The sequence below is a fragment of the Balaenoptera ricei genome, chromosome 6 (genome assembly GCF_028023285.1).
Source record: "Balaenoptera ricei isolate mBalRic1 chromosome 6, mBalRic1.hap2, whole genome shotgun sequence".
Taxonomy (NCBI): Eukaryota; Metazoa; Chordata; class Mammalia; order Artiodactyla; family Balaenopteridae; genus Balaenoptera; species Balaenoptera ricei.
In genome coordinates this window covers 118855654-118883089 of record NC_082644.1, presented here as the reverse complement: position 1 = coordinate 118883089, position 27436 = coordinate 118855654, and the positions used below count along the sequence as shown (strand labels likewise).

The 27436-nt window shown below is 40.1% G+C and overlaps 1 protein-coding gene across 4 annotated transcripts in view; it reads left to right on the top strand.

Annotated features, from left to right (window-relative positions):
• Window positions 1–1659: 1659 nt before the first annotated feature.
• Window positions 1660–27436, top strand: part of SETX (senataxin) — an 84155-nt gene continuing 58378 nt past the window's right edge. For 2 of the 4 annotated variants that reach the window (XM_059925907.1, XM_059925905.1), the window contains exons 1-9: window positions 1660–1781; window positions 2641–2757; window positions 15477–15660; window positions 16703–16913; window positions 18865–18974; window positions 22862–23081; window positions 23851–23970; window positions 26969–27140; window positions 27277–27364. In XM_059925907.1, coding sequence (XP_059781890.1) covers window positions 15484–15660; window positions 16703–16913; window positions 18865–18974; window positions 22862–23081; window positions 23851–23970; window positions 26969–27140; window positions 27277–27364 — 1098 coding nt within the window. In that variant the 5' untranslated portion in view covers window positions 1660–1781; window positions 2641–2757; window positions 15477–15483. Of the gene's footprint in view, window positions 1782–2439; window positions 2584–2640; window positions 2758–15476; window positions 15661–16702; window positions 16914–18864; window positions 18975–22861; window positions 23082–23850; window positions 23971–26968; window positions 27141–27276; window positions 27365–27436 lie in introns of those variants that run through there. The other 2 variants (XM_059925908.1, XM_059925906.1) reach the window with 2 other exon arrangements.

Genomic DNA, 27436 nt, shown 5'->3' with positions numbered 1-27436 from the left:
TGGAAAAACGCATTCAGTCTAATTTGATGAAGTTTAAAAACACGCTAAGCTTCATATATTTACAGATTAAAGACAAACGTGGTAATATTATAAGGAAAGACCCACAGCGGGCTCAGAAGCAGGATGAAATTATGACTTTAGTGGCCCTAGGCACTTTTTGCCTTCAGGAGCACTTTCCTCCTTAAAAATATCAAAATTTATATTTTATGACTGTATTGGTATAAAGACAAATAAATGGTAAATATTAAAAGATTTTCTTCAACCTAATATTCCACTTGTTTTCTGATTTTATAAGAAGTTAAAACATTTCTGTGTGTCCCTAGCCCAAGCTACCCTGTAAAATGGAGGAGCCCCTCTGTTCAGGATTCACGGTAATATTCCGTTTCTTACACCGTGGTGAGTAGCTTAGCATTTTATAAATATCCTTTCGTGGCTACTTTAATAAAAACGTATGTAATACATTCTTCAAGGATACACATTAAAATGGTTATCTCAGGGAAACAGAGATTCCGGTGATTTTTTTTCCATCTTCTCTTTCAAAAAAAGTTTTTTTTTTTTTTTCAATAGCCAGCCAGATCCCTATTTTTCAAAAGTATTAATATTATTTTTAAAAGGATACCTACACAATTTATAGTGCAATATAGTTCTGCACAGTTTTGTAACTTTCGTATTTAAACACTGGATTTGAATTTGGCCAACACAGTCCACTGGGCAGAGAAAAATCTAGAAACGAGAATAACGGTCTTTGCCTCGCTCTCGGATTGTTAAATTTCCATAACGGGCAAATTTCCATAACGGGCATCGGGGCTTTCCGATAAGCCACGCCCTCTTTCTGGAAAGTTCCTCACCAGGACCCTTCCCCCCTTCCTCCCTGGCTCGCCTCTTCTCATTCTTCGGTTAGGATTCTGCTCGGTAAGATCGTCGCTGGCTGACCTGTCTGGATCGGGCCTATCTCAGCCTCTGCTTTCCTTTAGAGCCTTGATCAGAACTAGTAATTGTTTCGTTTTTCTGTCTCCTGTATTAGAGTATAAGCTAGCGGTGACGCCGCGTCGTCGAAGTCAGTAGTAAGCGTTAAAAAAAAAAAAAAATGGGTAGGCTTCCCAGGGGGTTTTACTGTTATATTCTGTACTGTTTTTTCTTTCCAATACTTAATGTATCCCTTTTCTATAATACAAAGTATATATTTGTTTCCCCCAAAGTACGTGTTGATTACATATATTTTAGGTCTTTAAAGGAAATCTAAAGAGAAAACAAATTCCTTCGCAACCCGTAACACCGCCTGCTGAAACTCCTGAGGCGTCGAAAAGAGAAGAAAAAGGACTGAACGGAAAAGACAGCAGGGTAGGCGTCCAGGTCGCTCGGGGTGTGCGCGTCGGGGAGCGGCCACTACTCGCAGAAATCCTGGGCGAGGCCGCGGTCGAAGCTCAGCCTCAAGCTTTCCCCCCGCCCCCGCCCCTCACGGACGCTTCTGATTGGTCGGCCCCGGGAGCCCGGAAGTGACGCCACGCCGGGCTTCCCGGCCTCCCGGCGGAGCCTGGGCGTGTCTCTTCCCACGCCCCGCCCCTCGGGGCACCAAAACAAGAAAGCGGCGGCCGGGGCGGGGCCTGCAGACGGCCGTCGCCGCGCAGAGGGCGGGGCCTGCGCTCGCGGCTTCCTCGGGTTGGGTGGTCTGTTGCGGACGGAGGTGCCCGGACGCGCGCCCGCACTTCCGTTCTCGGCCGACTGTAGAGTCGAGGCATGAAGGCGGAAGCTGGCTAGCGGCCGGCGGGAGGCCGAGACAGGTGAGGAGAGCGGCGGACTCGCGGCTGCAGGACCGGTGAACGTGGAAGCGCGCGCGGCGTAACCGTCGCAGCGCGTGAGGCCCGGGCGGGTGGGGGAGGGGCGGCGCGAGCTCGGCCGCGTCCCTCAGGAGAGTTACGGCGCCCGAGACGGGAGCCTCCCCGCGGCGTCCGGTGGGCCGCCCTCCGGTCCTCTCCCTTCGCGTCGTCTGCACTGCCGTCCCGTGTGAGCTTTTCCGAGTCTGGGCGCTGCGTAGTTTCGGTGGGAGTGAGTGGGGTGTCTCGCTACAGAAAGTCTCTGTCCGCTCGGCGCCCCCTGCTTCCTCCTGTTGGGGTTCGTGCCTTTGGAGAGTGTGCCCCTCCCGAATGGCCACCCGAGCCCTCCCTGCCCCACCTGAAGGCGATGGAGCGCTGACAGCCAGCCAGAGGGGCCTTTGCCGTCCTCCCCACTTTCCAGGAGCGACGATGTGCCAAGACCCGTGTGGCCCAGAAGGAACCGGGCACGAGGCTCGAAGGGAGAAGAACCCACGGCTGGTCAGTTAAAGCGGCAGAGATGTTAGCTACTGACGATCCTAGGGCTGAACTCACCTGCTAATTGGACTTTCTGACAAAGTGCCTCGCTGTCTCCAGCGTGGGGACGAGGTCTCCCGTGGAGCCACTCCCCCTGTGGAGTCAGAATGGCAGTTGCTCTGTTTCTTCGTTCCTTGTAGACCCACAGGCACGTTGTCTAACCTCTGGGAGCTTGAGCTCTGTCATCAAATGGTTATATTTGGTTCTACTTTATAAGGATCGACGTGAAACCCAGGTGAGAGAGCGAGTCTAAAAACCACTTCCTCAGTTTTGTTTTGTTCTGCTTTTTCAGAAATGTTCTTTTGGGGGCCAGAGTCTGGGTATATATAAATGCAGATCCTCACCCATTCTCAAATAAACCCAGGAATCTCGACTGAGAGGATCACTTCTCTGTAGGCCATTACCCCAGGTAATTATTTGTTGTTGTTTTTTTAATTGTAAATTTTTAAATTTTTTAATTATTTATTTGGTTGCATTGGGTCTTAGTTGAGGCAGGCGGGCTCCTTAGTTGTGGCATGCGAACTCTTAGTTGCGGCATGCATGGGGGATCTAGTTCCCTGACCAGGGATCGAACCCCGGCCCCCTGCATTGGGAGTGCAGAGTCTTACCCCCTGGACCACCAGGGAAGTCACCCAAATCTGGCTTTTTATCAGACTTACTGGTGGAGTGTTTTTTAGAACGAATCTGAATTTTATCAGTGGTATCTCACCATCTGCTTTGCTTTTTTTTTTTTTTTTTCCCCAAGCTCCTTTGGTGAGTCTGATGCGCATTCAGGGTTAAGAACCAGGCAAAAGTACGCAGGGTAGGTGATCAAGGCAGATGGAAGAGCTTCCATAAAGGCAGGTAATGCCAAACACCAGGAAGCATTTTAGGAAGAGCAAGTGAGGGGGAATGGCAAGAGATGATGCTGAAGCCAGGTTGTGGAGAGCCTTGTGTGGTGAGGTCAGACATTTTAATTTTATTGGCCAAAGGTAGAGGAGTCATTTGTGCTTTTAGAGTCTGGTTTTTGCTTTGGCCTTTGGCAGCATTTTGGAGGAAGAATTGATGGTGGATCAAACAAGAGGCAGATCATTTAGGTTTCTTCTGTAATTCAGACAAATAATGAAAACGTATTGAACTAAGGCAATGGCAGTCTCACTGAGAGTAAAGTACAGATGTAATCAAGGTGGTAGACTCTATGGAACTTGTAGGGATGGGGGCTAAGGGGGGAGAGTATAGGAGAATTCACAGGTTACTGGTTTGAAAAGTGAAGTCATGGTAATACCATGGATATAGAGAATACAGGACAGATAACAGATTTACGGGAAGGACTTTGTTCTGTTCTGGTCCTGTTTACTTTGAGGCAACTGTCAAGTGAGTATAGATTCACTATACAGTTGGATATTGAGTACGGTCAGCCTTCCATATCTTTGGGTTTCCCATCTGTGGACATAGAGGGCCACCTGTGTTCCCTGTACTGCACTATTTTATGGAAGGGACTTGAGCATCTGCAGATTTTGGTATGCATGGGGGGGACTCCTGGAACCAATCCCCTGCAGATACTGAAGGGCAGCTGTATATCTTTGTGGAATTCTAGGCTAGGCTATCATTTATTGAGTAGCTGAAACACAATTAAACATTGCATTGAGTTTTACCTACATTCTCAGTCTTTGGGAAGCTTCATTATAAATAGTAGTTGAAGAAATAGGTTGAATTGTCACCCACAAAGAGGATATTGAATGAAGGGATAGAGTCCTGAGGACAAACCTTTGGAAATTTCTATATGAAGCAGGGGGAAAAGGAACAGATGATTACGGGGGTTGGGTAGAGGAAGTGAGAGAAGAATGGCGTGTCGTCGTAGCTAAGGAATACATGGTTAGCAGTTTCATATGCTTTAGAGGAGTCCAGTAAAGAATCTATTGGATTTGGTATTAAAGAGATTATTAGGGACTTCTGTGAAAACATACAGTGAAGCATAAGGTAGAAGCCAGAGTGCAAAGGAGCTAAAGAAGTGAATCTAAATTATTTTTTTAAGGGGAGTTCCCTGGTGGTCCAGTGGTTAGGACTAGGCGCTTTCACAGCCGTGGCCCGGGTTCAATCGCTCGTCGGGGATCTAAACTAAGATCCCTCGAGCCACTCAGCATGGCCGAGGAAAAAAATAAAAGCAATTGCGAAGAAGTTTAAAATAAATAAATAAATAAATTTTCAAAAAGTTTAGCTAGGATGGGTAGAAGAAAGTGATTGTTATTTGAAGTTTCTGGCCAGCTATTATTGAGAAATGATATCCCCTGGATAAGTCAATAGAAAGTTACAGTTATGCCTCTGGTGAAGCATCCTGTGTTATTGGCAAATCAACTGTCTCTTTGATGCACAGGAGCCGCTCTTATTTCTGTCATGCAGCTTGAGGATTCCCTGGACTCCCCCATTTGTGGTTCAGTAATGATTCCAAGCAACACTGATGAAATTAACAAAACTGTCCTCCAGAAGAACTGAATTGTGCAAAAATGTGCAGGATTCATAGTCATCTACCAGCAGTTTTCCCTTAAAAGAAAAATTTCAGTATACCCTGTTCAGATTTTTTGGGCTTAGCTATCAGGCCAATGATGATTTTAGTTTTAGGAACATAACCACACCCATTTATGGCCTTTTGAGAGGAACTATGGAAACATGTTTCTATTGTTGATGTGCTATAGCACTGTGCTCTCTGTATTCTAAATTCCATGGCACTTATCTGTTATATGGCAGTAACTCCTATCTACTTTGAGAAAATTTAGTTTTGCTTTCTGGAGTGTGGAAGTAGGCTCACTCTCTGAGTGAGTGAAATAAAAAGCAGACTCCATAATTTTTTTACTAGAAGGTTTATTTTGGTAACTTCTCTGTTAATAATTATTTTAAAGTATACAACATTTTATTTGTACTTCAGTACCTTAATTTTTTCAAAGTTTCAATTGACTGCAGTCTTGTTTCCTGCTCAAGTCAAGCTTGAAACAATTGATGTTTGAGAAATCTCCCATAAGTTTCATTTTCTGTTCTTGGATCATCTAGAAGGGTGAAACTTATTGAATTAGATTACATCACTGGAAAAACACAGCTTCTGCAGACTTTTAACTTCCTGGTATTATATTACTGGCTTTTCAAGTATAAGAAGTTCTTTGAGTGAAATTTATATTCTGCAGAAACATAGTGTCCATTCTGTTACTTTGTATTCCCTAGTTTGCAGCACCCTTAAAAAATGTAATTGAATTAGAGTTAGTGTTGGGAAAGGGCTAGACTCTGCAGCTGAACTAGCATATTACTTTTTTTATTTTTCACACGAGGACTGTGTAACTCATGTTATCTTTCTGCTCTACTTTTCAGGAAGCTCCTAAATTAGGACTTAGTGAAATTAAATTTCTTCTAAATAAGTTTTGATTTCTCTCTCTTTTTAAATTGCCTTCTAAAATGTCTTTTTCTTTATACTTTAATGTTGAAAGCTGCCCTAAATTCTTTTCAGAAGCATGAAGAAAGTATACAGTTAATATTTAATGAATTTAAAAAACCAGTTCACAAGACAAATACATGTTTTTGATTATACAGAAATTATAAATTCTGTCAAGATGTGATCAATTTCCCATTAGCAGAGCTTAGTATGCACTCTGAATTTTTGGGTGATAATGCATTCAAAAACTTAACATTGTCAAGTTTCTGTACCCAAGTATTCAATGACTTGGGTCATGTTTCTTAACCTTTTATTGTCCCTTCTCCCTCTCTGAAAGGAAACGTTTAAGACATTTCTTTCCTATTAATTTCTCATGAATTTTAATACCACCAATATAGTATATACTTCTTTACGTAATGTACATATACCTGTGCTTTATACGTAAAAAAGAGTAGGATGTGTTCCACTAACCGGTTTTCATCTCCTTGAGGATGATGTCACACCTGATGAGAATGCGTGGATTAGGTTCATCCAGTTAGGAAATGAACTTCATTGGGTTTACAGTCGGGTTTGTAACTTTTTTCCCATTAGGCTGATATACATTCATTAGATAATGAAGGTCAAGTTTTCAAGATCGGTTTTGTTGGGTAATTTCCTGGCCCAATTCCCAATAAAATGTTTTCATATGATAGAACACTTGGTTCGATTTCCCATGGGTGTGGTTTTTCTTCTTTTTTGTCGAAGACTGGCTAATAGCTGTTTGGATAATACCTTGAGTTTGTCTGATGTTTTTCGCATGAATAGACTGGGGTTGTGGGTTTGGGGAAGCATACTGCAGAGTTGAAGTTCCTGCCTCATCGCATTGTGTCAGGGGTTACCAACACGACTTAACCACTGGTGATGTTAACCTTGATCACTTGATTTGAGGTTGTGTTTGCCAGGTGTCTCCACTGTAAGTGTGATTTTCACTTTGCATACTTTCGTATTTGGAAGTGTTTCACCAAGTCCAGCCCTCACTCAACGTAGAGTGGGATTAAGCTCCACTTCCTGGAATGGGGAGTATCTGTATACATTATTTGCGGTTCTTCTATAAGGAAAGTTTGTTCCTTCCCCCACATTTGTTTATTCATTCATTTGTATCAGTATGGATTCATGTATATTTATACTGTGGGTTATAATCCAATATTACATTATTTTGTTACTCAGATTGTTTCAGCTTTGGCCACTGGGAGCTCTTTCAGGTTGGTGGCTAATATGTCCCTTTGACATGCCCCCATCCTTTTGTATTTTGAGCACTTTGTTTCTGTTCCTGTTAAGATGCTCCAGGCTCACTTGTATTTTTCCTGCTCCAGCCTCTTGTTTATTTCATTGCAAAACATTTGCTTTTTCTTTAGCCACAATACACTGCTTACTGACAGTGAGCTTTCTATTTGCTTTTATATGCATTTAGTGGCATCTTAGCTTGCTTTTATTCCACCTCATTAGAATTGGAGATCTCTTTGGATTTTGGCTTCCACCCTATTTTGCTAATCCTCCGTTTCATGCCATCTGCGGTTCTGATAAACTTGACTCGTGTATTTTCCTTCAAACCTTTGACACATTTGATTCTTGGGATTTCCTCTCCTTTCCTGGTACCAACTTGCTACTTTGCTCTCTTTGAGACTGCTAGGATTTGGGAAGTTAATTTCTCTTAAAAATTTTTAAATTTTATTTATTTTTTATACAGCAGGTTCTTATTAGTTATCTGTTTTATACGTATTAGTGTATATATGTCAATCCCAATCTCCCAATTCATTCCACCACCACCACCACCAACCCCCACCACTTTCCCCCCTTGGTGTCCATACGTTTGTTCTCTACATCTGTGTCTCTGTTTCTGCCCTGCAAACCGGTTCACCTGTACCATTTTTCTAGGTTCCACATATATGCGTTAATATACGATATTTGTCTTTCTCTTTCTGACTTACTTCACTCTGTATGACAGTCTCTAGATCCATCCACGTTTCTACAAATGACCCAATTTTGTTCCTTTGTATGGCTGAGTAATATTCCACTGTATATATGTACCACATCTTCTTTATCCATTTGTCTGTTAATGGGCATTTAGGTTGCTTCCATGACCTAGCTATTGTAAATAGTGCTGCAGTGAACATTGGGGTGTATGTGTCTTTTTGAATTATGGTTTTCTGTGGGTATATGCCCAGTAGTGGGATTGCTGGGTCACATGGTAATTCTATTTTTAGTTTTTTAAGGAATCTCTGTACTGTTCTCCATAGTGGCTGTATCAATTTACATTCCCACCAACAGTGCAAGAGGGTTCCCTTTTCTCCACACCCTCTCCAGCATTTGTTGTTTGTAGATTTTTCTGTTGATGCCCATTCTAACTGCTGTGAGGTGATACCTCATTTAGTTTTGATTTGCATTTCTCTAATAATTAATGATGTTGAGCAGCTTTTCATGCGCTTCTTGGCCGGCTGTATGTCTTCTTTGGAGAAACGTCTGTTTAACAGTCTTCTGCCCATTTTTTGATTGGGTTGTTTGTTTTTTTTAATATTGAGCTGCTTGAGCTGTTTATATATTTTGGAGATTAATCCTTTGTCCATTGATTCGTTTGCAAATATTTTCTCCCATTCTGAGGGTTGTCTTTTCGTATTGTAGTTTCCTTTGCTTTGCAAAAGCTTTTAATAGGTCCCATTTGTTTATTTTTGTTTTTATTTCCATTACTCTAGGAGGTGGATCAAAAAAGATCTTGCTGTGATTTATGTCAAAGAGTGTTCTTCCTATGTTTTCCTCTAAGAGTTTTATAGTGTCTGGTCTTACATTTAGGACTCTAATCCATCTTGAGTTTATTTTTGTGTAAGGTGTTAGGGAGTGTTCTAATTTCATCCTTTTACATGTAGCTGTCTAGTTTTCCCAGCACCACTTATTGAAGAGACTGTCTTTTCTCCATTGTGTATCCTTGCCTCCTTTGTCATAGATTAGTTGACCATAGGTGCATGAGTTTATCTCTGGGCTTTCTATTCTGTTCCATTGATCTATATTTCTGTTTTGGTGCCAGTACCATATTGTCTTGATTACTGTAGCTTTGTAGTATAGTCTGAAGTCAGGGAGGCTGATTCCTCCAGCTCCGTTTTTTTCCCTCAAGACTGCTTTGGCTATTCGGGGTCTTTTGTGTCTCCGTACAGATTTTAAGATTTTTTGTTCTAGTTCTGTAAAAAATGCCACTGGTAATTTGATAGGGATTGCATTGAATCTGTAGATTGCTTTGGGTAGTATAGTCATTTTCACAATATTGATTCCTCCAATGCAAGAACATGGTATATCTCTCCATCTGTTTGTGTCATCTTTGATTTCTTTCATCAGTGTCTTATAGATTTCTGAGTACAGGTCTTCTACCTCCTTAGGTAGGTTTATTCCTAGGTATTTTATTCTTTTTGTTTCAATGGTGAATGGGATTGTTTCCTTTATTTCTCTTTCTGATCTTTTGTTGTTAGTGTATAGGAATGCAAGAGATTTCTGTGCTTTAATTTTGTATCCTGCAGCTTTACCAAATTCATTGATTAGCTCTAGTAGTTTTCTGGTGGCATCTTTAGGATTCTCTATGTATCGTATCATGTCATCTGCAAACAGTGACAGTTTTACTTCTTCTTTTCCAATTTGTATTCCTTTTATTTCTTTTTCTTCTCTGATTGCTGTGGCTAGGACTTCCAAAACTATGTTGAATAATAGTGGTGAGAGTGGACATCCTTGTCTTGTTCCTGATCTTAGAGGAAATGCTTTCAGTTTTTCACCATTGAGAATGATGTTTGCTGTGGGTTTGTCATATATGGCCTTTATTATGTTGAGCTAGGTTCCCTCTATGCCCACTTTCTGGAGTTTTTATCATAAATGGTGCTGAATTTTGTCAAAAGCTTTTTCTGCATCTATTGAGATGGTCATATGGTTTTTATTCTTCGTTTGTTAATATGGTGTATCAGATTGATTGATTTGCATATATTGAAGAATCCTTGCATCCCTGGGATAAATCCCCCTTGATTATGGTGTATGATCCTTTTAATGTGTTGTTGGATTCTGTTTGCTAGTGTTTTGTTGAGGATTTTTGCATCTGTATTCATCAGTGATATTGGTCTGTAATTTTCTTTTTTTGTAGTATCTTTGTCTGGTTTTGGTATCAGGGTGGTGGTGGCCTCATAGAATGAGTTTGGCAGTGTTCCTTCCTCTGCAAATTTTTGGAAGATTATGAGAAGGATAGGTGTTAGCTCTTCTCTAAATGTTTGGTAGAATTCACCTGTGAAGCCATCTGGTCCTGGACTTTTTTTTTTTTAAGTATTTATTTATTTATTTATGGCTGTGTTGGGTCTTCGTTTCTGTGCGAGGGCTTTCTCTAGTTGTGACAAGCGGGGGCCACTCTTCATCGCGGTGCGCGGGCCTCTCACTATCGCGGCCTCTCTTGTTGCGGAGCACAGGCTCCAGACGCGCAGGCTCAAGTAATTGTGGCTCACAGGCCCACCTGCTCCGCGGCACGTGGGATCTTCCCAGACCAGGGCTCGAACCCGTGTCCCCTGCATTGGCAGGCAGATTCTCAACCACTGCACCACCAGGGAAGCCCAGGTCCTGGACTTTGTTTGTTGGAAGATTTTTATTCACACTTTCAATTTCATTACTTGTGATTGGTCTGTTCATATTTTCTATTTCTTCCTGGTTCAGTCTTGGAAGGTTATACCTTTCTAAGAATTTGTCCATTTCTTCCAGGTTGTCCATTTTATGGCATAGAGTTGCTTGTAGTAGTCTCTTAGGATGCTTTGTATTTCTGTGGTGTCCATTGTAACTTCTCCTTTTTCACTTTTAATTTTATTGATTTGAGTCCTCTCCCTCTTTTTCTTGATGAGTCTGGCTAAAGGTTTATCAATTTTGTTTATCTTCTCAAAGAACCAGCTTTTAGTTTTATTGATCTTTGCTATTGTTTTCTTTGTTTCTATTTCATTTATTTCTGCTCTGGTCTTTATGATTTCTTTCCCTCTACTAACTTTGGGTTTTGTTTGTTCTTTCTCTAGTTCCTTTAGGTGTAAGGTTAGATTGTTTATTTGAGATTTTTCTTGTTTCTTGGGGTAGGCTTGTATTGCTCTAAACTTCCCTCTTAGAACGGCTTTTGCTGCATCCCATAGGTTTTTGGGTTTTTAAAAATTAATTTATTTATTTTTGGCTGCGTTGGGTCTTTGTTGCTGCGTGCAGGCTTTCTCTAGTTGCGGCGAGTGGGGTCTACTCTTCGTTGCGGTGCGCGAGCTTCTCATTGCGGTGGCTTCTCTTGTTGCGGAGCATGGGCTCTAGGCACGTGGGCTTCAGTAGTTGTGGCATGTGGGCTCAGTAGTTGTGGCTCGTGGGCTCTAGAGCTCAGGCTCAGTAGTTGTGGTGCACGGGCTTAGTTGCTCCACAGCATATGGGATCTTCCCGGACCAGAGCTCTAACCCATGTCCCCTGCATTGGCAGGGGGATACTTAACCACTGTGCCACCAGGGAAGTCCTCCCGTAGGTTTTGGGTCGTCGTGTTTTCGTTGTCATTTGTCTCTAGGTATTTTTTGATTTCCTCTTTGATTTCTTCAGTGATCTCTTGGTTATTTAGTAACGTATTGTTTAGCCTCCATGTGTTGGTGTTTTTTATGTTTTTTTCGCTGTAATTGATTTCTATCTAATCTCATAGCGTCGTGGTCAGAAAAGATGCTTGTTATGATTTCAATTTTCTTAAATTTATTGAGGCTTGATTTGTGACCCAAGATATGATCTATCCTGGAGAATGTTCCGTGTGCACTGGAGAAGAAAGTGTAATCTGCTGTTTTTGGGTGGAATGTCCTATAAATATCAATTAAATCTGTCTGGTCTGTTGTGTCATTTTTTTTAAAATTTATTTTATTTTTTAATTTTTGGCTGTGTTGGGTCTTTGCTGCTGCGCACGGGTTTTCTCTAGTTGCGGTGAGCGGGGGCTACTCTTTGTTGCAGTGTGCGGGCTTCAGGCGTGCGGGCTTCAGTAGTTGCGGCACGTGGGCTCAGTAGTTGTGGCTCACAGGCTCTAGAGCACAGGTTCAGTAGTTGTGGCGCACGGGCTCTAGAGCACAGGCTCAGTAGTTGTGGCGCACGGGCTTCGTTGCTCTGCGGCATGTGGGATCTTCCCGGACCAGGGCTTGAACCCGTGTCCCCTGCATTGGCAGGTGGATTCTCAACCACTGTGCCACCAGGAAACCCCTGTTGTGTCATTTAAAGCTTGTGTTTCCTTATTCATTTTCTGTCTGGATGATCTGTCCATTGGTGTAAGTGAGGTGTTAAAAGTCCCCCACTATTATTGTCTTACTGTTGATTTCCTCTTTTATAGCTGTTAGCAGTTGCCTTATGTATTGAAGTGCTCCTATTTTGGGTTCATATATATTTATAATTGTTATATCTTCTTTTTGGATTGATCCCTTGATCATTGTGTAGCATCCTTCCTTGTGTCTTGTAACAGTCTTCATTTTAAAGTCTATTTTATCTGATATGAGTATTGCTATTCCAGCTTTCTTTTGATTTCCATTTGCATGGAATATCTTTTTCCATCCCCTCACTTTCAGTCTGTATGTGTCCCTAGGTCTGAAGTGGGTCTCTTGTAGACAGCATATATATGGGTCTTGTTTTTGTATCCATTCAGCAAGCCTGTGTCTTTTGGTTGGAGCATTTAATCCATTTACGTTCAAGGTAATTATTGATACGTATGTTCCTATGACCATTTTCTTAATTGTTATGGGTTTGTTTTTGTAGATCGTTTTCTTTCGTGTTTCCCACTTAGAGAAGTTTCTTTAGTGTTTGTTGTAGGGCTGGTTTGGTGGTGCTGAATTCTCTTAACTTTTTTTTTTTTTTTTTTTTTAAGGGTTTGGACCTTCATGATTTTTCTTTCTTTTTTAAATTTATTTATTTATTTATGGCTGTGTTGGGTCTTCGTTTCTGTGCGAGGACTTTCTCCAGTTGTGGCAAGCGGGGGCCACTCTTCATCGCGGTGCGCGGGCCTCTCACTATCGCGGCCTCTCTTGTTGCGGAGCACAGGCTCCAGACGCGCAGGCTCAGTAATTGTGGCTCACGGGCCTAGTTGCTCCGCGGCATGTGGGATCCTCCCAGACCGGGGCTCGAACCCGTGTCCCCTGCATTGGCAGGCAGATTCTCAACCACTGCGCCACCAGGGAAGCCCCTTAGCTTTTGCTTGTATGTAAAGCTTTTGATTTCTCTGTTGAATCTGAATGAGATCCTTGCCGGGTAGAGTAATCTTGGTTGTAGGTTCTTCCCTTTCATCACTTTAAATATATCGTGCCACTCCCTTCTGGCTTGTAGAGTTTCTGCTGAGAAATCAGCTGTTAACCTTATGGGAGTTCCCTTGTATGTTGTCATTTTTCCCTTGTTGCTTTCAGTAATGTTTCTTTGTCTTTAATTTTTGTCAGTTTGATTACTATGTGTCTTGGCGTGTTTCTCCTTGGGTTTATCTTGCCTGGGACTCTCTGCGCTTCCTGGACTTGGGTGGCTATTTCCTTTCCCATGTTAGGGAAGTTTTCGACTATAATCTCTTCAAATATTTTCTTGGGTCCTTTCTCTCTCTCCTCCTTCTGGGACCCTGTAATGCAAATGTTGTTGCGTTTAATGTTGTCCCAGAGGTCTCTTAGGCTGTCATCATTTCTTTTTGTTCTTTTTTCTTTAGTCTGTTCCGTGGCAGTGAATTCCACCATTCTGTCTTCCAGGTCACTTATCCGTTCTTCTGACTCAGTTACTCTGCTATTGATTCCTTCTAGTGTATTTTTCATTTCAGTTATTGTATTGTTCATCTCTGTTTGTTCTTAGTTCTTCTAGGTGTTTTTTTCTTTAATTCTTGTATGTCTTTGTTAAACATTTCTTGCATCTTCTCTCGATCTTTGTCTCCATTCTTTTTCCAAGGTCCTGGATCATCTTCACTATCATTTTTCTGAATTCTTTTTCTGGAAGGTTGCCTATCTCCACTTCATTTAGTTGTTTTTCTGGGGTTTTATTTTGTTCCTTCATCTGGTACAAAGTACTCTGCCTTTTCATTTTGTCTGTCTTTCTGTGAATATGGCTTTCCTTCCACAGGCTGCAGAATTGTAGTTCTTCTTGCTTCTGCTGTCTGCCCTCTGGTGGCTGAGGCTATCTAAGAGGCTTGTGCAGGCTTCCTGATGGGAGGGACTGGTGGTGGGTAGAGCTGGGTGTTGCTCTGGTGGGCAGAGCTCAATAAAACTAATCTGCTTGTCTGCTGATGGGTGGGGCTGGGTTCCCTCCCTGTTGGTTGTTAGGCCTGAGGCGACCCAGCACTGGAGCCTACCCGGCTCTTTGGTGGGGCCAATGGTGGACTCTGGGAGGGCTCCCGCCAAGGAGTACTTCCCAGAACTTCTGCCGCCAGTGTCCTTGTCCCCACAGTGAGCCACAGCCATCCCCCCTGCCTCTGCAGGAGACCTTCCAACACTAGCAGGTTGGTCTGATTCAGTCTCCTATGGGGTCACTGCTCCTTCCCCTGGGTCCCAGTGTGCACACTACTTTGTGTGTGCCCTCCAAGAGTGGAGTCTCTGTTTCCCCTAGTCCTGTTGAAGTCCTGCAATCAAATCCTGCTAGCCTTCAAAGTCTGATTCTCTAGGAATTCCTCCTCCTGTTGCCGGACCTCCAGGTTGGGAAGCCTGACATGGGGCTCAGAACCTTCACTCCAGTGGGTGGACTTCTGTGGTATAAGTGTTCTCCAGTTTGTGAGTCACCCACCCAGCAATTATGGGATTTGATTTTATTGTGATTGTGCCCCTCCTACTGTCTCATTGCAGCTTCTCCTTTGTCTTTGGATGTGGGGTATCTTTTTTGGTGAGTTCTAGTGTCTTCCTGTTGATGATTGTTCAGCAGTTAGTTGTGATTCTGGTGCTCTTGCAAGAGGGAGTGAGCGCAGGTCCTCTACTCCGCCATCTTGAACCAAGCTCTGAAATTAATTTCATTTAACTCTTTTTACTTGAGTTTGGATGGTGGAGGCTCTGATGGTAGTATAAAACCCCAAATTGGAGACAGTCAAAAACTGTAAGTATCAAACTTAGTAGTAATAGGTTTGTATCTATTGTATTTGCAGCCATTACAGTTTATACTGCATTGATGAGCAGTGAGTTATGGGCAGCAATTTCTACACACATGTGCAAATTCATGTGTATATATACTCTCTAACCAAGAGAAAATTCTTCTCTATATGAGTTTTTGTTATTGTTATGGACTAATATTTGTGGATTTTTTAGGTTTCCAGGGATTTCTGGAACATGGCCTCAGGGAATGTGAAAGGTTTCCTGAGCTTTTCACTTGACTCCAGTACATTATTAGAACACTCTAAAATCTGTACTTTGAAAACATTGATAATTCTATGTCTCTGTATATAATTTCCCGTCAGTTCTGTATAGTTTTGAGCCTTCTTTATAACACAGCTGTATATTGCCTTATGATGTTTATTACTAACTGCTTTCACTTCATTATTTTTCATGTGTCACAGGTAAAGTTTTTACGAGTAGGCTCAGATTGAGTTTAGCCAGTGATTGATAAGCTGGCCAGCAGAATGTTCTGGATGTGGTCGAGGTGCATTGTAAGTTGAAGACATGATCATTAGTAGGAAATGTACCCATTCTCCACCAGAATAGGCCTGAAGTGTGTGTTTTTTTTCTTTAGTCTTTACATGTCTTCTTTTCTGGATACAGGTACAGAATGAGCACATGTAGTTGGTGTACGCCAGGTGGTATTTCCACCATTGACTTCCTGCAACGCTATGCATCCGAGACCCACTCCAGTGAATTTCGAACAGCTGATGAAGACCTCTGCTACTGCTTAGAGTGTGTGGCTGAATACCACAAAGCAAGGGACGAATTGCCATTCTTACATGAGGTACTTTACGTTAATTGGGCAGTATTTTTCAGAGCTTGATAACTAGGAAGAGAATAAATTTGAACTCTGTTGGAAGTATTCAGGGAACTGACAATGTGATTTAAACTGTGAATGCTAATATACTTCTAGTATCTAACTCATTGCCTGGTAGATAGTAGGTGCTGAGTAAATGCTTATTGATTGATGGAATTGAATTGAAATCTAAAGCAGAATTTTATAATCCTCCACTTTTAGTCATTTTGATGTGAAACAGTTTCATGAAATGAAGTGACGTACGGGGTTTTTTTGGGTTTATGTTTTAATGTCATTGTGTTTGACATTGTTAACAACCAGGTATCTGAATGGCTTGGGTTATTTTTTTATTGGCTAATAGTTCTTTTTTTTCCCCCTCTCTTCATTTTTTAACGGGTAAGTGGTATAAATCAATAAAGACAAGCATTTTTTCATTCACAGTAACCAAAGTGAAACATATAATTTTAAATATGTGGCTTTGAATATTGGTTTATTATATTTATCTGATGAAAAATGGAATACAGACCATAGAGATATGTATAATAATATAGAAAAGAGGAGGAGGATGATTAGTTATGAACCTTTTGAGAAAACTTTTACGTTTACAAAGTTTCCTAGCTATGAAGCTAACCAGTGTCTTTATGCTAAAGCTGATGTTTCAAGGTAGTTACCTGTGGCTGGAACATAGAAGGGAAGTCAGAGAAGGCCCAGCTTTTGCCTTGATAAAGAATCTCCAACTTCTCATTTCCTTTTCAATAGAGTATAGTTGACAGAGCTGTTGATACAGCAAAACTCTGCAAGAGCAATGTTTTAAACATCTCATGCTCTATGTACTCATGTTCATGTATCATAAAAGCTACTTTTATGTTTAGTGACTGTTTCCTTTATATCTAATATATGATGTTTAGTACTTCTTTAAACTTCTGAATTTTTATACTTAGGAAAAGGCTTTCTAGAAGGATTGTCACATCCCGTATATTTTGTTGATAATAAGATATAAAGCACACTGCCCGTTTTTCTTTTCCTGTAGGTTTTATGGGAATTAGAAACCTCACGTCTCATAAATCACTTTGAAAAGGCCATGAAAGCAGAAATTGGAGATGATGACGAGTTATATATAATAGACAGCAATGGAGAGGCACAGCTGTTTGACTTTACTGGCCAAGACTTTGAAAATAAGCTTCGAGTTCCTCTTCTTGAAATACTGAAATATCCTTATTTGCTTTTACATGAACGTGTTAGTGAGTATCTTGGGTGTTTCACAGTTGTATCATTTTTTTTATTTTAAGAATTGTAAGAATTGGGGTTTATCTATATTGAAAATCTGTTTCTTAAACATATAATTAGGGTACTTAGTATTTTTTTGCAAACGTTTTATTTTGAACGTTTCCAAACCTAGAAAAGTGAATTACACAGTGAATACCATGTACACGCCACATAGATTCTACAGTTGCTAACGTCTTGCTGTATTTGCTTTATCACATATTTATTCATCTATCCATTCAATTAATTTTCATTCTTGGAATTTGTCTGTAGCAGGGCTTTTCAGACTTGGCATGTTGGCGTTTTGGACTGGATAGTTCTTGGTGGGTGAGGGACGCGCTGTTTATTGTAGGATGTTTAGCAGCTTCCCTGGCCTCTCTCCACTAGATGCCGGTAGTGACTTGCTCTCCCCACTACCCTAGTTGTGACAACCAAAAATGTCTCCAGATATTGCCAAATGTCCCTTGGGAGTTGGGGGTCAGGACCAGTGAGGAACAAAATCGCCAGGTTGAGAAGCACTGGTCTGTAGTAATTTTCAGTAATCACTATGGCATAGCATATTATGGCTGCCTAGATTTTGGTCATTTATATTTGCATTTCTTAATATGAATCTCTTGAAGACATTTTCCTGATCTATCAAATCTAACGAAATAACAGTATCTTTAAGGCACCCACTACTATATCTAGTCCACATTCAGATTTTCCCAGTAGCAAAATGTGTTTTTTGGATGATTTATTTAGAGTCTAATCAGGGACTGTGCATTTGGTTCCATATTTCTTACATCTCTTTTAATCCAGAAGAGTTTACTCTTATATATGTGTGCACAGATATCGATATAGATAGATAGATGTAGATTTTTTTTTTTTTTTTGTCATAACTTTGACTTGCTGAGACCAAATGGTTGCCCTAAAGAATAACGTGCTTCCTGGATTTTTCTGATTTCTTCCTTGTCATGTTATTTGACTTGTTTCTCTATCCTCTGTATTTTCAGTAAATTGGAAAGTATATCTAAAGATTTATTAGATAAATCAGTTCTTTCTAAATAAATTCAAAATAACTAGATTTTTAAATTCTAACAAGTCATTTTTCAAACATTTATTAAAAAGTACCATATCCAGAAAAGTATATAAGCTTGATTTTTCATAAACTAAACACACTTGTGTAGCTGGCACCCAGGTCAAGAAACAAAACATCATCAACACACCAGGAGCTCTCCTCTTGCTTTTCCAGTCATTGTTCCTCCTTCCCAAAGCTACCCACTGTCACTACAATATTCTTTGAAGCTTGACAAAATAAAGTTGATTCATCTGATACGGTAAATGTATGAGTCTATTCAGTATACTTCTGAAAGAGTGATGAAGAAATTTCCATAAAGCAACAGAGATTAGGATAGTGCTGGTACAGATAGACTAATGGAGCAGTGTAGAGAGTCCAGAAGTAAACCAAATATATTTGGGGAATTTACTCTTTGGTGATGATAGCATTTCAAACCAGTGGAGAAAATGGATTACGCAGTAACTGAGAGTAGGACAAAATAGCCATTTGGGGGGCAAAGCAAAGCTGATTTTATCACTGTGGTACAAGATAAAGTCCGCATGGATCAAAATGTAAAATGCTAATGGAATTGGACCTATAGCCATACCTCTAAGAAGATGCCCTCTGGAGATAATTATGCCCAGTGTGAAAAAAGATGTTTGTACTAGGAAAGTCAGAGCAATTCATAGGCACACACTATGGTCAACCTACCGGTCTTTCAGCAGCTAAATATCATTCCTACATTTACAGCATTTTTATGCCTCAGTTTAAAAAAAAAAAAGGAACAACTTTTCATTCACTTGCAGAGCAACCGAAGGAGCCAAATGTAGGGAATCTTGATAAGTTGATAAGATTTATGTCTTAACGTTTACTGCCTTATTTTTTCTATTTAGATGAATTATGCGTTGAAGCACTTTGCCGGATGGAACAAGCTAATTGCTCCTTTCAGGTTTTTGACAAACATCCAGGGATATATTTGTTTTTGGTCCATCCCAATGAAATGGTGAGTGTGAGTGTTAGGCAGTGGAAGAGGGAATATTTTATTTTTGCACCTATAGTATAGATAACTATAATAGAGGTTTTTGGTGTGTACTTTGTTTAAAATATTTGCCAAAATTATTCTCTTGTTGTTGTAACATTACTGCAGTTAAGGAGAGGGTGCTGGGGGGGCTCAAAGAAGAGAGTTAAGAGAGTAGGAAACACTTCTGACAGGTGATGCTTCAGTTTAAAAGACAGATGAGGGAATAATCTGAACTTCCAGTGTGTTGACCTGAACTAATGAAGAAGGACTGTTTTCTCTTGCTTTTCTTGCTTGCCTGCCCCACTCTAAGCACATGGAAATACGAGTTAGAACACTTGAAATAACTGTTTTGCTAATAGATGAGATTTTTAACAGGTGGTGGGGTAGAGGGGAGGACAAGGAAATTCAGTTCCTAGGTTGCCAGACAGGAAGAGGAACATGAGAATCAGAACAGCAGGTAGACAGAAGCAGAGAGCAACACGAGAGGCTTGGAACCTGACTTTGAGCTGATTGCTGGAGTTTGAGGACTTATCATCATGTGGCGAGGCAGCGTGTGCAGTAGGACCTGTGCACGTCGGCCTCTAGAACTGAGTTACAACGTTAAGACAATAGCCATGAAGGGTTGCTCTGCCAGTAGAAGGATAGTGAAGAGGCTTTTTTTTAAGTGGCAAAGAAAGAACATGGTAATGGGATTTCCAGTCAGAATGGTGGTGAATTTCAGTCTCCTCTGTGCCAAACCCAAACAATGATAGAAAAAAATTCAAAAAGCGGAATTCTAAAAGGCCTATAATCACACTTTTCAAAAGGTAAATGTTTCTTTGGACCAGTAATGGAACAGAAATACAAAGTGATAAATGGTGGAAACCTGTATGTAGGCCTGGGTGGCTATAGGTAGCAGGGGACTGAGTTTGTGCATGATAATAAGAATTAAAAGTATACTCCAGGCAAGGGTAGAACCAGAGTCAAGGCCTGTGCTTAAAATAAGGGTGGGGCTTTCCTGCCTGTGAAAGAAGATTGACAGAAAGTACAGCCAGCTGCTCTCTGGGACTGGCTTTCTTAACGCTGCAAACCAGTAGAGGAAGCCGGTCCAGCTGAGCAACCAGGACCTGGGCCAAGCACTTGCAGGCCTGGTGACTGGGTCTGCAGGGCCAGGAATGACTGTATTCTTCATTATATATGTGTTTCTATAGGTGAGGAAACTGAGTCAGGAGACTTAACCGCAGTTACACAGGCTAGTATGGTGACTGGGATTTGTATTATATAGGCAGCCTGATTCCAGAGCCCTAATGCTTTTTTTTTTAAGTTTTTATTTGAAAATACTTTAAAATTTTCAGAAAATTCTCAAAAATAAAAAAAGTGGAAAACACCTGTATACTCTTTAGCCGTATTCACCAATTATTAATGTTTCACTCTACTTGTTCTATCATTTGCTTTCAGTTAACTACAAAGCTGTTTGTTTTCTGAACCATTTGAGAGTAGGTTGCATATATCATAGCCTTTTACCCCTAAATACTTCAGTGTATATTTCCTAAGAATAAGTATATTCTCACAATATTATAAACTTCAGTGAATTTAACATTGATACAGTAAGGTCTATTTTCCAGTTGTGTCATGTGATCCAGTGTACTTTGTAGCATTTTCCCCCTGTACTCCAGTATCCAGACCAGGATCAGGATTTACATGTAGTTGTGTTACATTAGTCTCCATTAATCTGTAACATTTCCGCAGCCTTTCTTTGTCTTTTATGACAATTACATTTCTGAAGAATAGTCATTTCTGCCTCCCTCCCATTTACAAAAAATAGAATGCTTTTCAGTTTGGCTTTGTCTGATGCTTGCACATGGTTAGGCTTCGGTTATACGTTCCAACTGGAGTACTACATAAGTGATGGATGTTATGTCCTTCTCAGGGTGTCAGATATACAGGCATGCCATATCATTCGGCCTCTCATGGTGATGTTAATTTTGATCATCTGGTTGAGGTGTTGTCCAGTTTCTTCACTGTACAGTTTCTATTTCTTAAGTACTCTAAGATCACGTAAATACCTTACTCCTCACCAGAATTTTCTCCTAAATTTAGCATTACCTGATGGTTCTTCGCTGAGCCAGTTTTTCTAAGATTGCAAAATAATTTCAACCCCAGCACTTTACACATTTACCAGTCAGCACTTGACATTGATTATACTATAATCAAGAGCCATTTTCCCTGCTCTTCATTTATTCATCTATTTATTATAAGTTATAGACTCATTGATTCCTTTGTATTTTTTTCGATAGCTTAAAATTCATTACTTAATTATGTTGGCATAGAGCCCATTCTTTTGTCCACTAGTTCTATGTTTTTCAAACTTTTTTGCCCATAACCTAAGTAAAAATGTTCTTCATCGAGTTCACACACATACATATATGTATGTGACCTAAACATTTCACAAAACAATACTTATTGTTACTGTGAAGGATGCCCACTGATTTTTTTAAATTTTATTTAGTTTTTAAGGTTGGTTGTGATCACTAAATTCAATTTTTAGTGCAGAATAAATTTAAAATCACTTCCCTGTGCTATATTGCCATGTAGAGGTGACCTTTGATTTCTTTTCAGGTTTCTCTTTTCATTTTTCTTTCCTTTTTTTTTTTTTTTTTTTTTTTTTTTAAATTATTTATTTATTTTTGTTCATTTAGTTTTGGCTGTGTTGGGTCTTCGTTTCTGTGCGAGGGTTTTCTCTAGTTGCGGCGAGCGGGGGCCACTCTTCATCGCGGTGCGCGGGCCTCTCACTATCGCGGCCTCTCCTGTTGCGGAGCACAGGCTCCAGACGCGCAGGCTCAGTAGTTGTGGCTCACGGGCCTAGTTGCTCCGTGGCATGTGGGATCTTCCCAGACCAGGGCTCGAACCCGTGTCCCCTGCATTGGCAGGCAGATTCTCAACCACTGCGCCACCAGGGAAGCCCTTTCTTTCCTTTTTTTAACTTTCTATTATGGAACATTACAAACATACAAAAGTAGATTGGTGTAGTGAACCCCCATATATCCATCACTGTGCTTCATCTGTTATCAATATGTGGTCAATATTCTACTCCTGTTAAGTTTAGTTACCGCAAATCTTAGACATCAGAGCATTTCATCCATAAAATACTTTAGTATGTGTATCAAAAAGGTAAGTGCTCTTAAAAAAAAACAATTACATCAACACACTTATAATAATAATAATAATAATATCATATTTCTAGTCAGTGTTTAAGTGAGTGGAAATTATTATCTCACAAATGCTTTATTAGGGTTAGTTCAAATCAGGATCAAGTAAGGTTCACACATCGCATTCCAGTTGACCCTTGAGCAACATGGGTTTGAACTGCATGGGTCCTCTTATACACAGATTCTTTTTAATAGCATGTAGTATAGTACTACACAGATCGAGGTTAGTTGAATCCATGATGCAGAACCGGGATATGGAGGGCTGCCAACTATGTTATATTCGAATTATATTAGTGTATTCAACTACGCAGAGGGTACGTGCCCCTAACCCTTCTGTGTTGTTCAAAGGTCAATTGTAATTAGTATTTTGTGTCTTTTTTTTTTTTCTCTGTCATCATGGACCTTTTGGTTTATTTCCTTTAAATGTCTGAAAATCATATATTTTTCCTAAAGTACTTTATTCTATATGATAGTTTTTTTCTTCCAGTTTTATTGAGGTTTAATTGACATACAGCACTGTATAAGTTTAAGCTATACAGTGTAATGATTTTTTTTTAATTAAAGTATAGTTGATGTATCTCGTGTCTTTTATAATCTGTAGAGAATCCTATTTTAACTATATTCTTGCTGTATGTAGACAGTTGTGTGTTAAATGAAGTAATGAATGTGTTATGCTTTTAGGTTCGGCGTTGGGCTATCCTGACCGCAAGAAACTTGGGAAAAGTAGACAGAGATGATTATTATGACTTACAGGAGGTTTTGACTTGCCTTTTTAAAGTTATTGAGTTGGGGCTTTTAGAAAGTCCAGACATTTATACTTCTTCTGTCCTTGAGAAGGGTAAACTGATTCTTCTGCCTTCACACATGTATGATACTGCCAACTACAAAAACTATTGGTTAGGTGAGTATTGTTCCTACACAAATATAATTAGTATTTTCCAATATTTCTTATGATTATCCTGCAAGGGAAGGGATCTCTTTTGGTAATCTGATCAAAATTGCTAAATAAAGGATTTCATAGTTCCCAGTTCTTGTTCTGTCATTAAATTGACTATTACAACATCTTGTCTTTAAACATTTTTTATCCTAGAAATCATCTGTGTAAGAGGTACATTTTCAAGTATGGCAAATAGATCTTTTATTTAAGGCAGTATTAGATGTTACAATATTAGCATAGCAGCTGACCTTAATAGGGTTTTGATCTATTGAAACAGAGGTTTAATACCTCTTTTCCCATCTGTAAAATATTTCCTGGAAGATAGAGATACTAACTTTGGTTTTCATCAAGTTGTATATTGACTTAAAATAGTTCTGTCCTACTTCATTGATTCAGAGTCTTACAGTCATGTGTATATTTGGCAGTGATTGGTACTTGAAATATGGTGATCTTAAAATTTAAGGGGTCTTTGATTTTATGAGATACAAATTGTGTGGTAGTCATTTTGGAAATGGTTTTCTAACCAAGTTCGTGCCATTTTCCCTTTTTATTCAGTCTAAAGTTCTGTTCTTAGGAGGAGTTGTATATGAATGTCTCAGACTTCAATGTCTGAGGCACTGGATACTTTTTTGTTTCATCTTACTGCCTTGTTATTCTTTTGCCAACTAAACTGGAGAAGGCATTAGAACAGTTTTATTTAATCAGTTCAAGAAAACTACACATGATCTTACAGGTATTTGCATGTTGCTGACCATTCTTGAGGAGCAAGCCATGGATTCACTGTTGTTGGGCTCAAACAAACAGAATGATTTTATGCAATCAATACTTCACACCATGGAGAGGCAATCAGATGGTAATAAACTTTATTTGCTGAATATTGCGATGATGGTGCACTTTGAAAATACTAGTGTCACTGTAAGAATTTGGGTGTATGATGTGGAGGAAAGAATGAACATTTTATGGTTTTGGTCACAGAGTCAGAATTTTAAATTGGAAAGGACCTTTAGAGTTTAACTCAGCACCTTACTTTTCTAAAAGTAAAAAACTTTACTTTCACACCTTACTTCTTTCTAAAAGAAGAAACTGAAGCCCAAGGAAGTTAACTTTTTAAAAAATTAATTAATCTTATTTACTTTTGGCTGCATTGGGTCTTTGTTGCTGTGCACAGGCTTCCTCTAGTTGCGGCGAGCGGGGGCTACTCTTCGTTGCAGTGCGCAGGCTTCTCATTGCAGTGGCTTCTCTTGTTGTGGAGCACGGGCTCTAGGTGCGCAGGCTTCAGTAGTTGTGGCACACAGGCTCAGTAGTTGTGGCGCACGGGCTTAGTTGCTCCGCGGCATGTGGGATCCTCCCGGACCAGGGCTCGAACCCGTGTCCCCTGCATTGGCAGGCAGATTCTTTCTTTAACATCTTTATTGGAGTATAATTGCTTTACAATGGTGTGTTAGTTTCTGCTGTATAACAAAGTGAATCAGCTATACATATACATATATCCCCATATCCCCTCCCTCTTGCGTCTCCCTCCCACCCTCCCTATCCCACCCATCTAGGTGGTCACAGAGCACCAAGCTGATCTCCCTGTGCTATGTGGCTTCTTCCCACTAGCTATTTTACATGTGGTAGTGTATATATGTCCATGCCACTCTCTCACTTCGTCCCAGCTTACCCTTCCCTCTCCCCGTGTCCTCACGTCCATTCTCTACGTCTGCGTCTTTATTCCTGTCCTGCCCCTAGGTTCTTCAGAACCATTTCTTTTTTTTTTTAGATTCCATCTATATGTGTTAGCATACAGTATTTGTTTTTCTCTTTCTGACTTACTTCACTCTGTACGACAGACTCTAGGTCCATCCACCTCACTACAGATAACTCGATTTCATTTCTTTTTATGGCGAGTAATATTCCATTGTATGTATATGCCACATCTTCTTTATCTATTCATCTGTCGATGGACACTTAGGTTGCTTCCACGTCCTGGCTATTGTAAATAAAGCTGCAGTGAACATTGTGGTAAATGACTGTTTTTGGATTATGGTTTTCTCAGGGTATATGCCCAGTAGTGGAATTGCTGGGTCGTATGGTAGTTCTATTTTTAGTTTTTTAAGGAACCTTCTTACTGTTCTCCATAGTGGCTCTATCAATTTACATTCCCACCAACAGTGCAAGAGGGCTCCCTTTTCTCCACACCCTCTCCAGCATTTATTGTTTGTAGATTTTTTGATGATGGCCATTCTGACTGGTGTGAGGTGATACCTCACTGTAGTTTTGATTTGCACTTCTCTAATGATCAGTGATGTTGAGCATCCTTTCATGTGTTTGTTGGCAATCTGTATATCTTCTTTGGAGAAATGTCTATTTAGGTTTTCTGCCCATTTTTGGATTGGGTTTTTTGTTTTTTTGGTATTGAGCTACGTGAGCTGCTTGTAAATTTTGGAGATTAATCCTTTGTCTGTTGGCTTCATTGGCAAATATTTTCTCCCATTCTGAGGGTTGTCTTTTCATCTTGTTTATGTTTTCCTTTGCTGTGCAAAAGCTTTGAAGTTTCATTAGGTCCCATTTGTTTATTTTTGTTTTTATTTCCATGTCTCTAGGAGGTGGGTCAAAAAGGATCTTTTATGTCATAGAGTGTTCTGCCTATGTTTTGGCAGGCGAATTCTTTACCACTTCACCACTAGGGAAGTGCCAAGTCACCTCTTTAAGAAACATTCCATAATTGTCTTCACCTAACTGATGACTTTCTTCCTTATTTGAGAGCTTCCTAGACATAAGATAGCTTCAGTAGAGGATAAAAAAGTATATGAGAAGTTCTACACAAACGACTATGATTAAAAAAAAAAGTAGAGTCTAAGAGCCCTGAGGGAAATAAAGCAGAAAGTTCTAGGGTTGTCAGTAATTGGGTGAGTTAGAGCACTTGCCTCCTAAGAATACTGCAGAAGATTGAATGGCTGGGATTGTTTGCTGCAGCGGGAGGTGTTTGAGCTGGCCTTTAAGGATGGATAGGATTTTTTTGATAGGTGGTGCTAATAGTGAAGCCGTTCTGGTTCTTACTTGGAAAAAGCCAGCTATCTGTTTTTTTCTGTAGGTGGTGTATCTTTATGTGAGTGTAAAAAAATAAATCTGGAAAGAAAGAATAGAGTAAGATCTTACAAATGCTTGACCTGAGGACTTCTCATTTCCTTAGAAGACATTAAGGAGCAAGTGAAGGTCTTTGAGTAGAGCAGTGTTTTGCCAGTGCATGTAGAGAAGAGGGAAAGGACTGGGCATACGAGTGTGTGAGTAATGGGAATTCCTGCCAGTTGGATGGAATGGAGGTAACAGCAAAGCCATGTTGAGACCTGGGTGGATGAAGAGTGTGTATCTCTGGTTATCCAGTGGGTGAGGGGTTCAGTCCTTTATACCAACCAAATGACACACACAGTTCAGGATTTCTTGTATCATGGACTTTGTTTAGATCTGAAAATACCAAGTTTTTCTTTCTCTCCCTTTTTTTTCTACTTTACTTCTGTTATTTATTGAAGGATGGGAGTATAAAGGTCTGGAAGAAGCAGAGGAGGAAAGATTCTTTCAGGTGTGGCAAACAGGATGAGAAAGTTGAGTTTATCTAGACTATCTCAGTTTGTTCCACACGAAAAAATTTCTTAACAGAGGTGTATTGCTTTAAAAAAAAAAATGCAGACACTATTTAAAAGTTTGCCAGCTTTCTAAAACCTGTAGTTGGCAACGCTTTACTTTAAATTACTTCCTGCTTTGCTTTCAGTTTTGTTGCTACCCAGGTAAAGAATGCTTAATTCTCAGTATATTTTAGTACCTTTCTCTAATTGTTTTGTAATTTGGCAAATTACTCCATTGTATTTCAGATGATAGTGTGGATCCTTTCTGGCCAGCGTTACACTGTTTCATGGTGATTCTGGATCGCCTTGGATCTAAGGTCTGGGGTCAACTTATTGATCCTATTGAGGCATTTCAAACCATTATCAACAACGTGAGCTACAATAAAGAGATCCAGAATATACGGAACAGCTCTGTGAGGTTCGTTCAGTTCCTGTGTCAGGATTTCAAACAATCTGTATGAGGAAGTCTACTATAATTGACTTAACAGTAGGATTTTTCTCTTCTTTTTTTTACCCTTCATTTCAGTAATTTCTATTTATTCTTAATATTTAAGGAGCAAGTTAGAAGCGGAGTCATATTTGGATGATACGGTGACTTGCAGCCAGATTGTATACAATTATAACCCTGAAAAGACCAAAAAGGTAGAAAACATTTTGAGAATTCAGATGATATTGTATTGCCTTTATATTGTATAGACAGTGTTTTACGTGGTT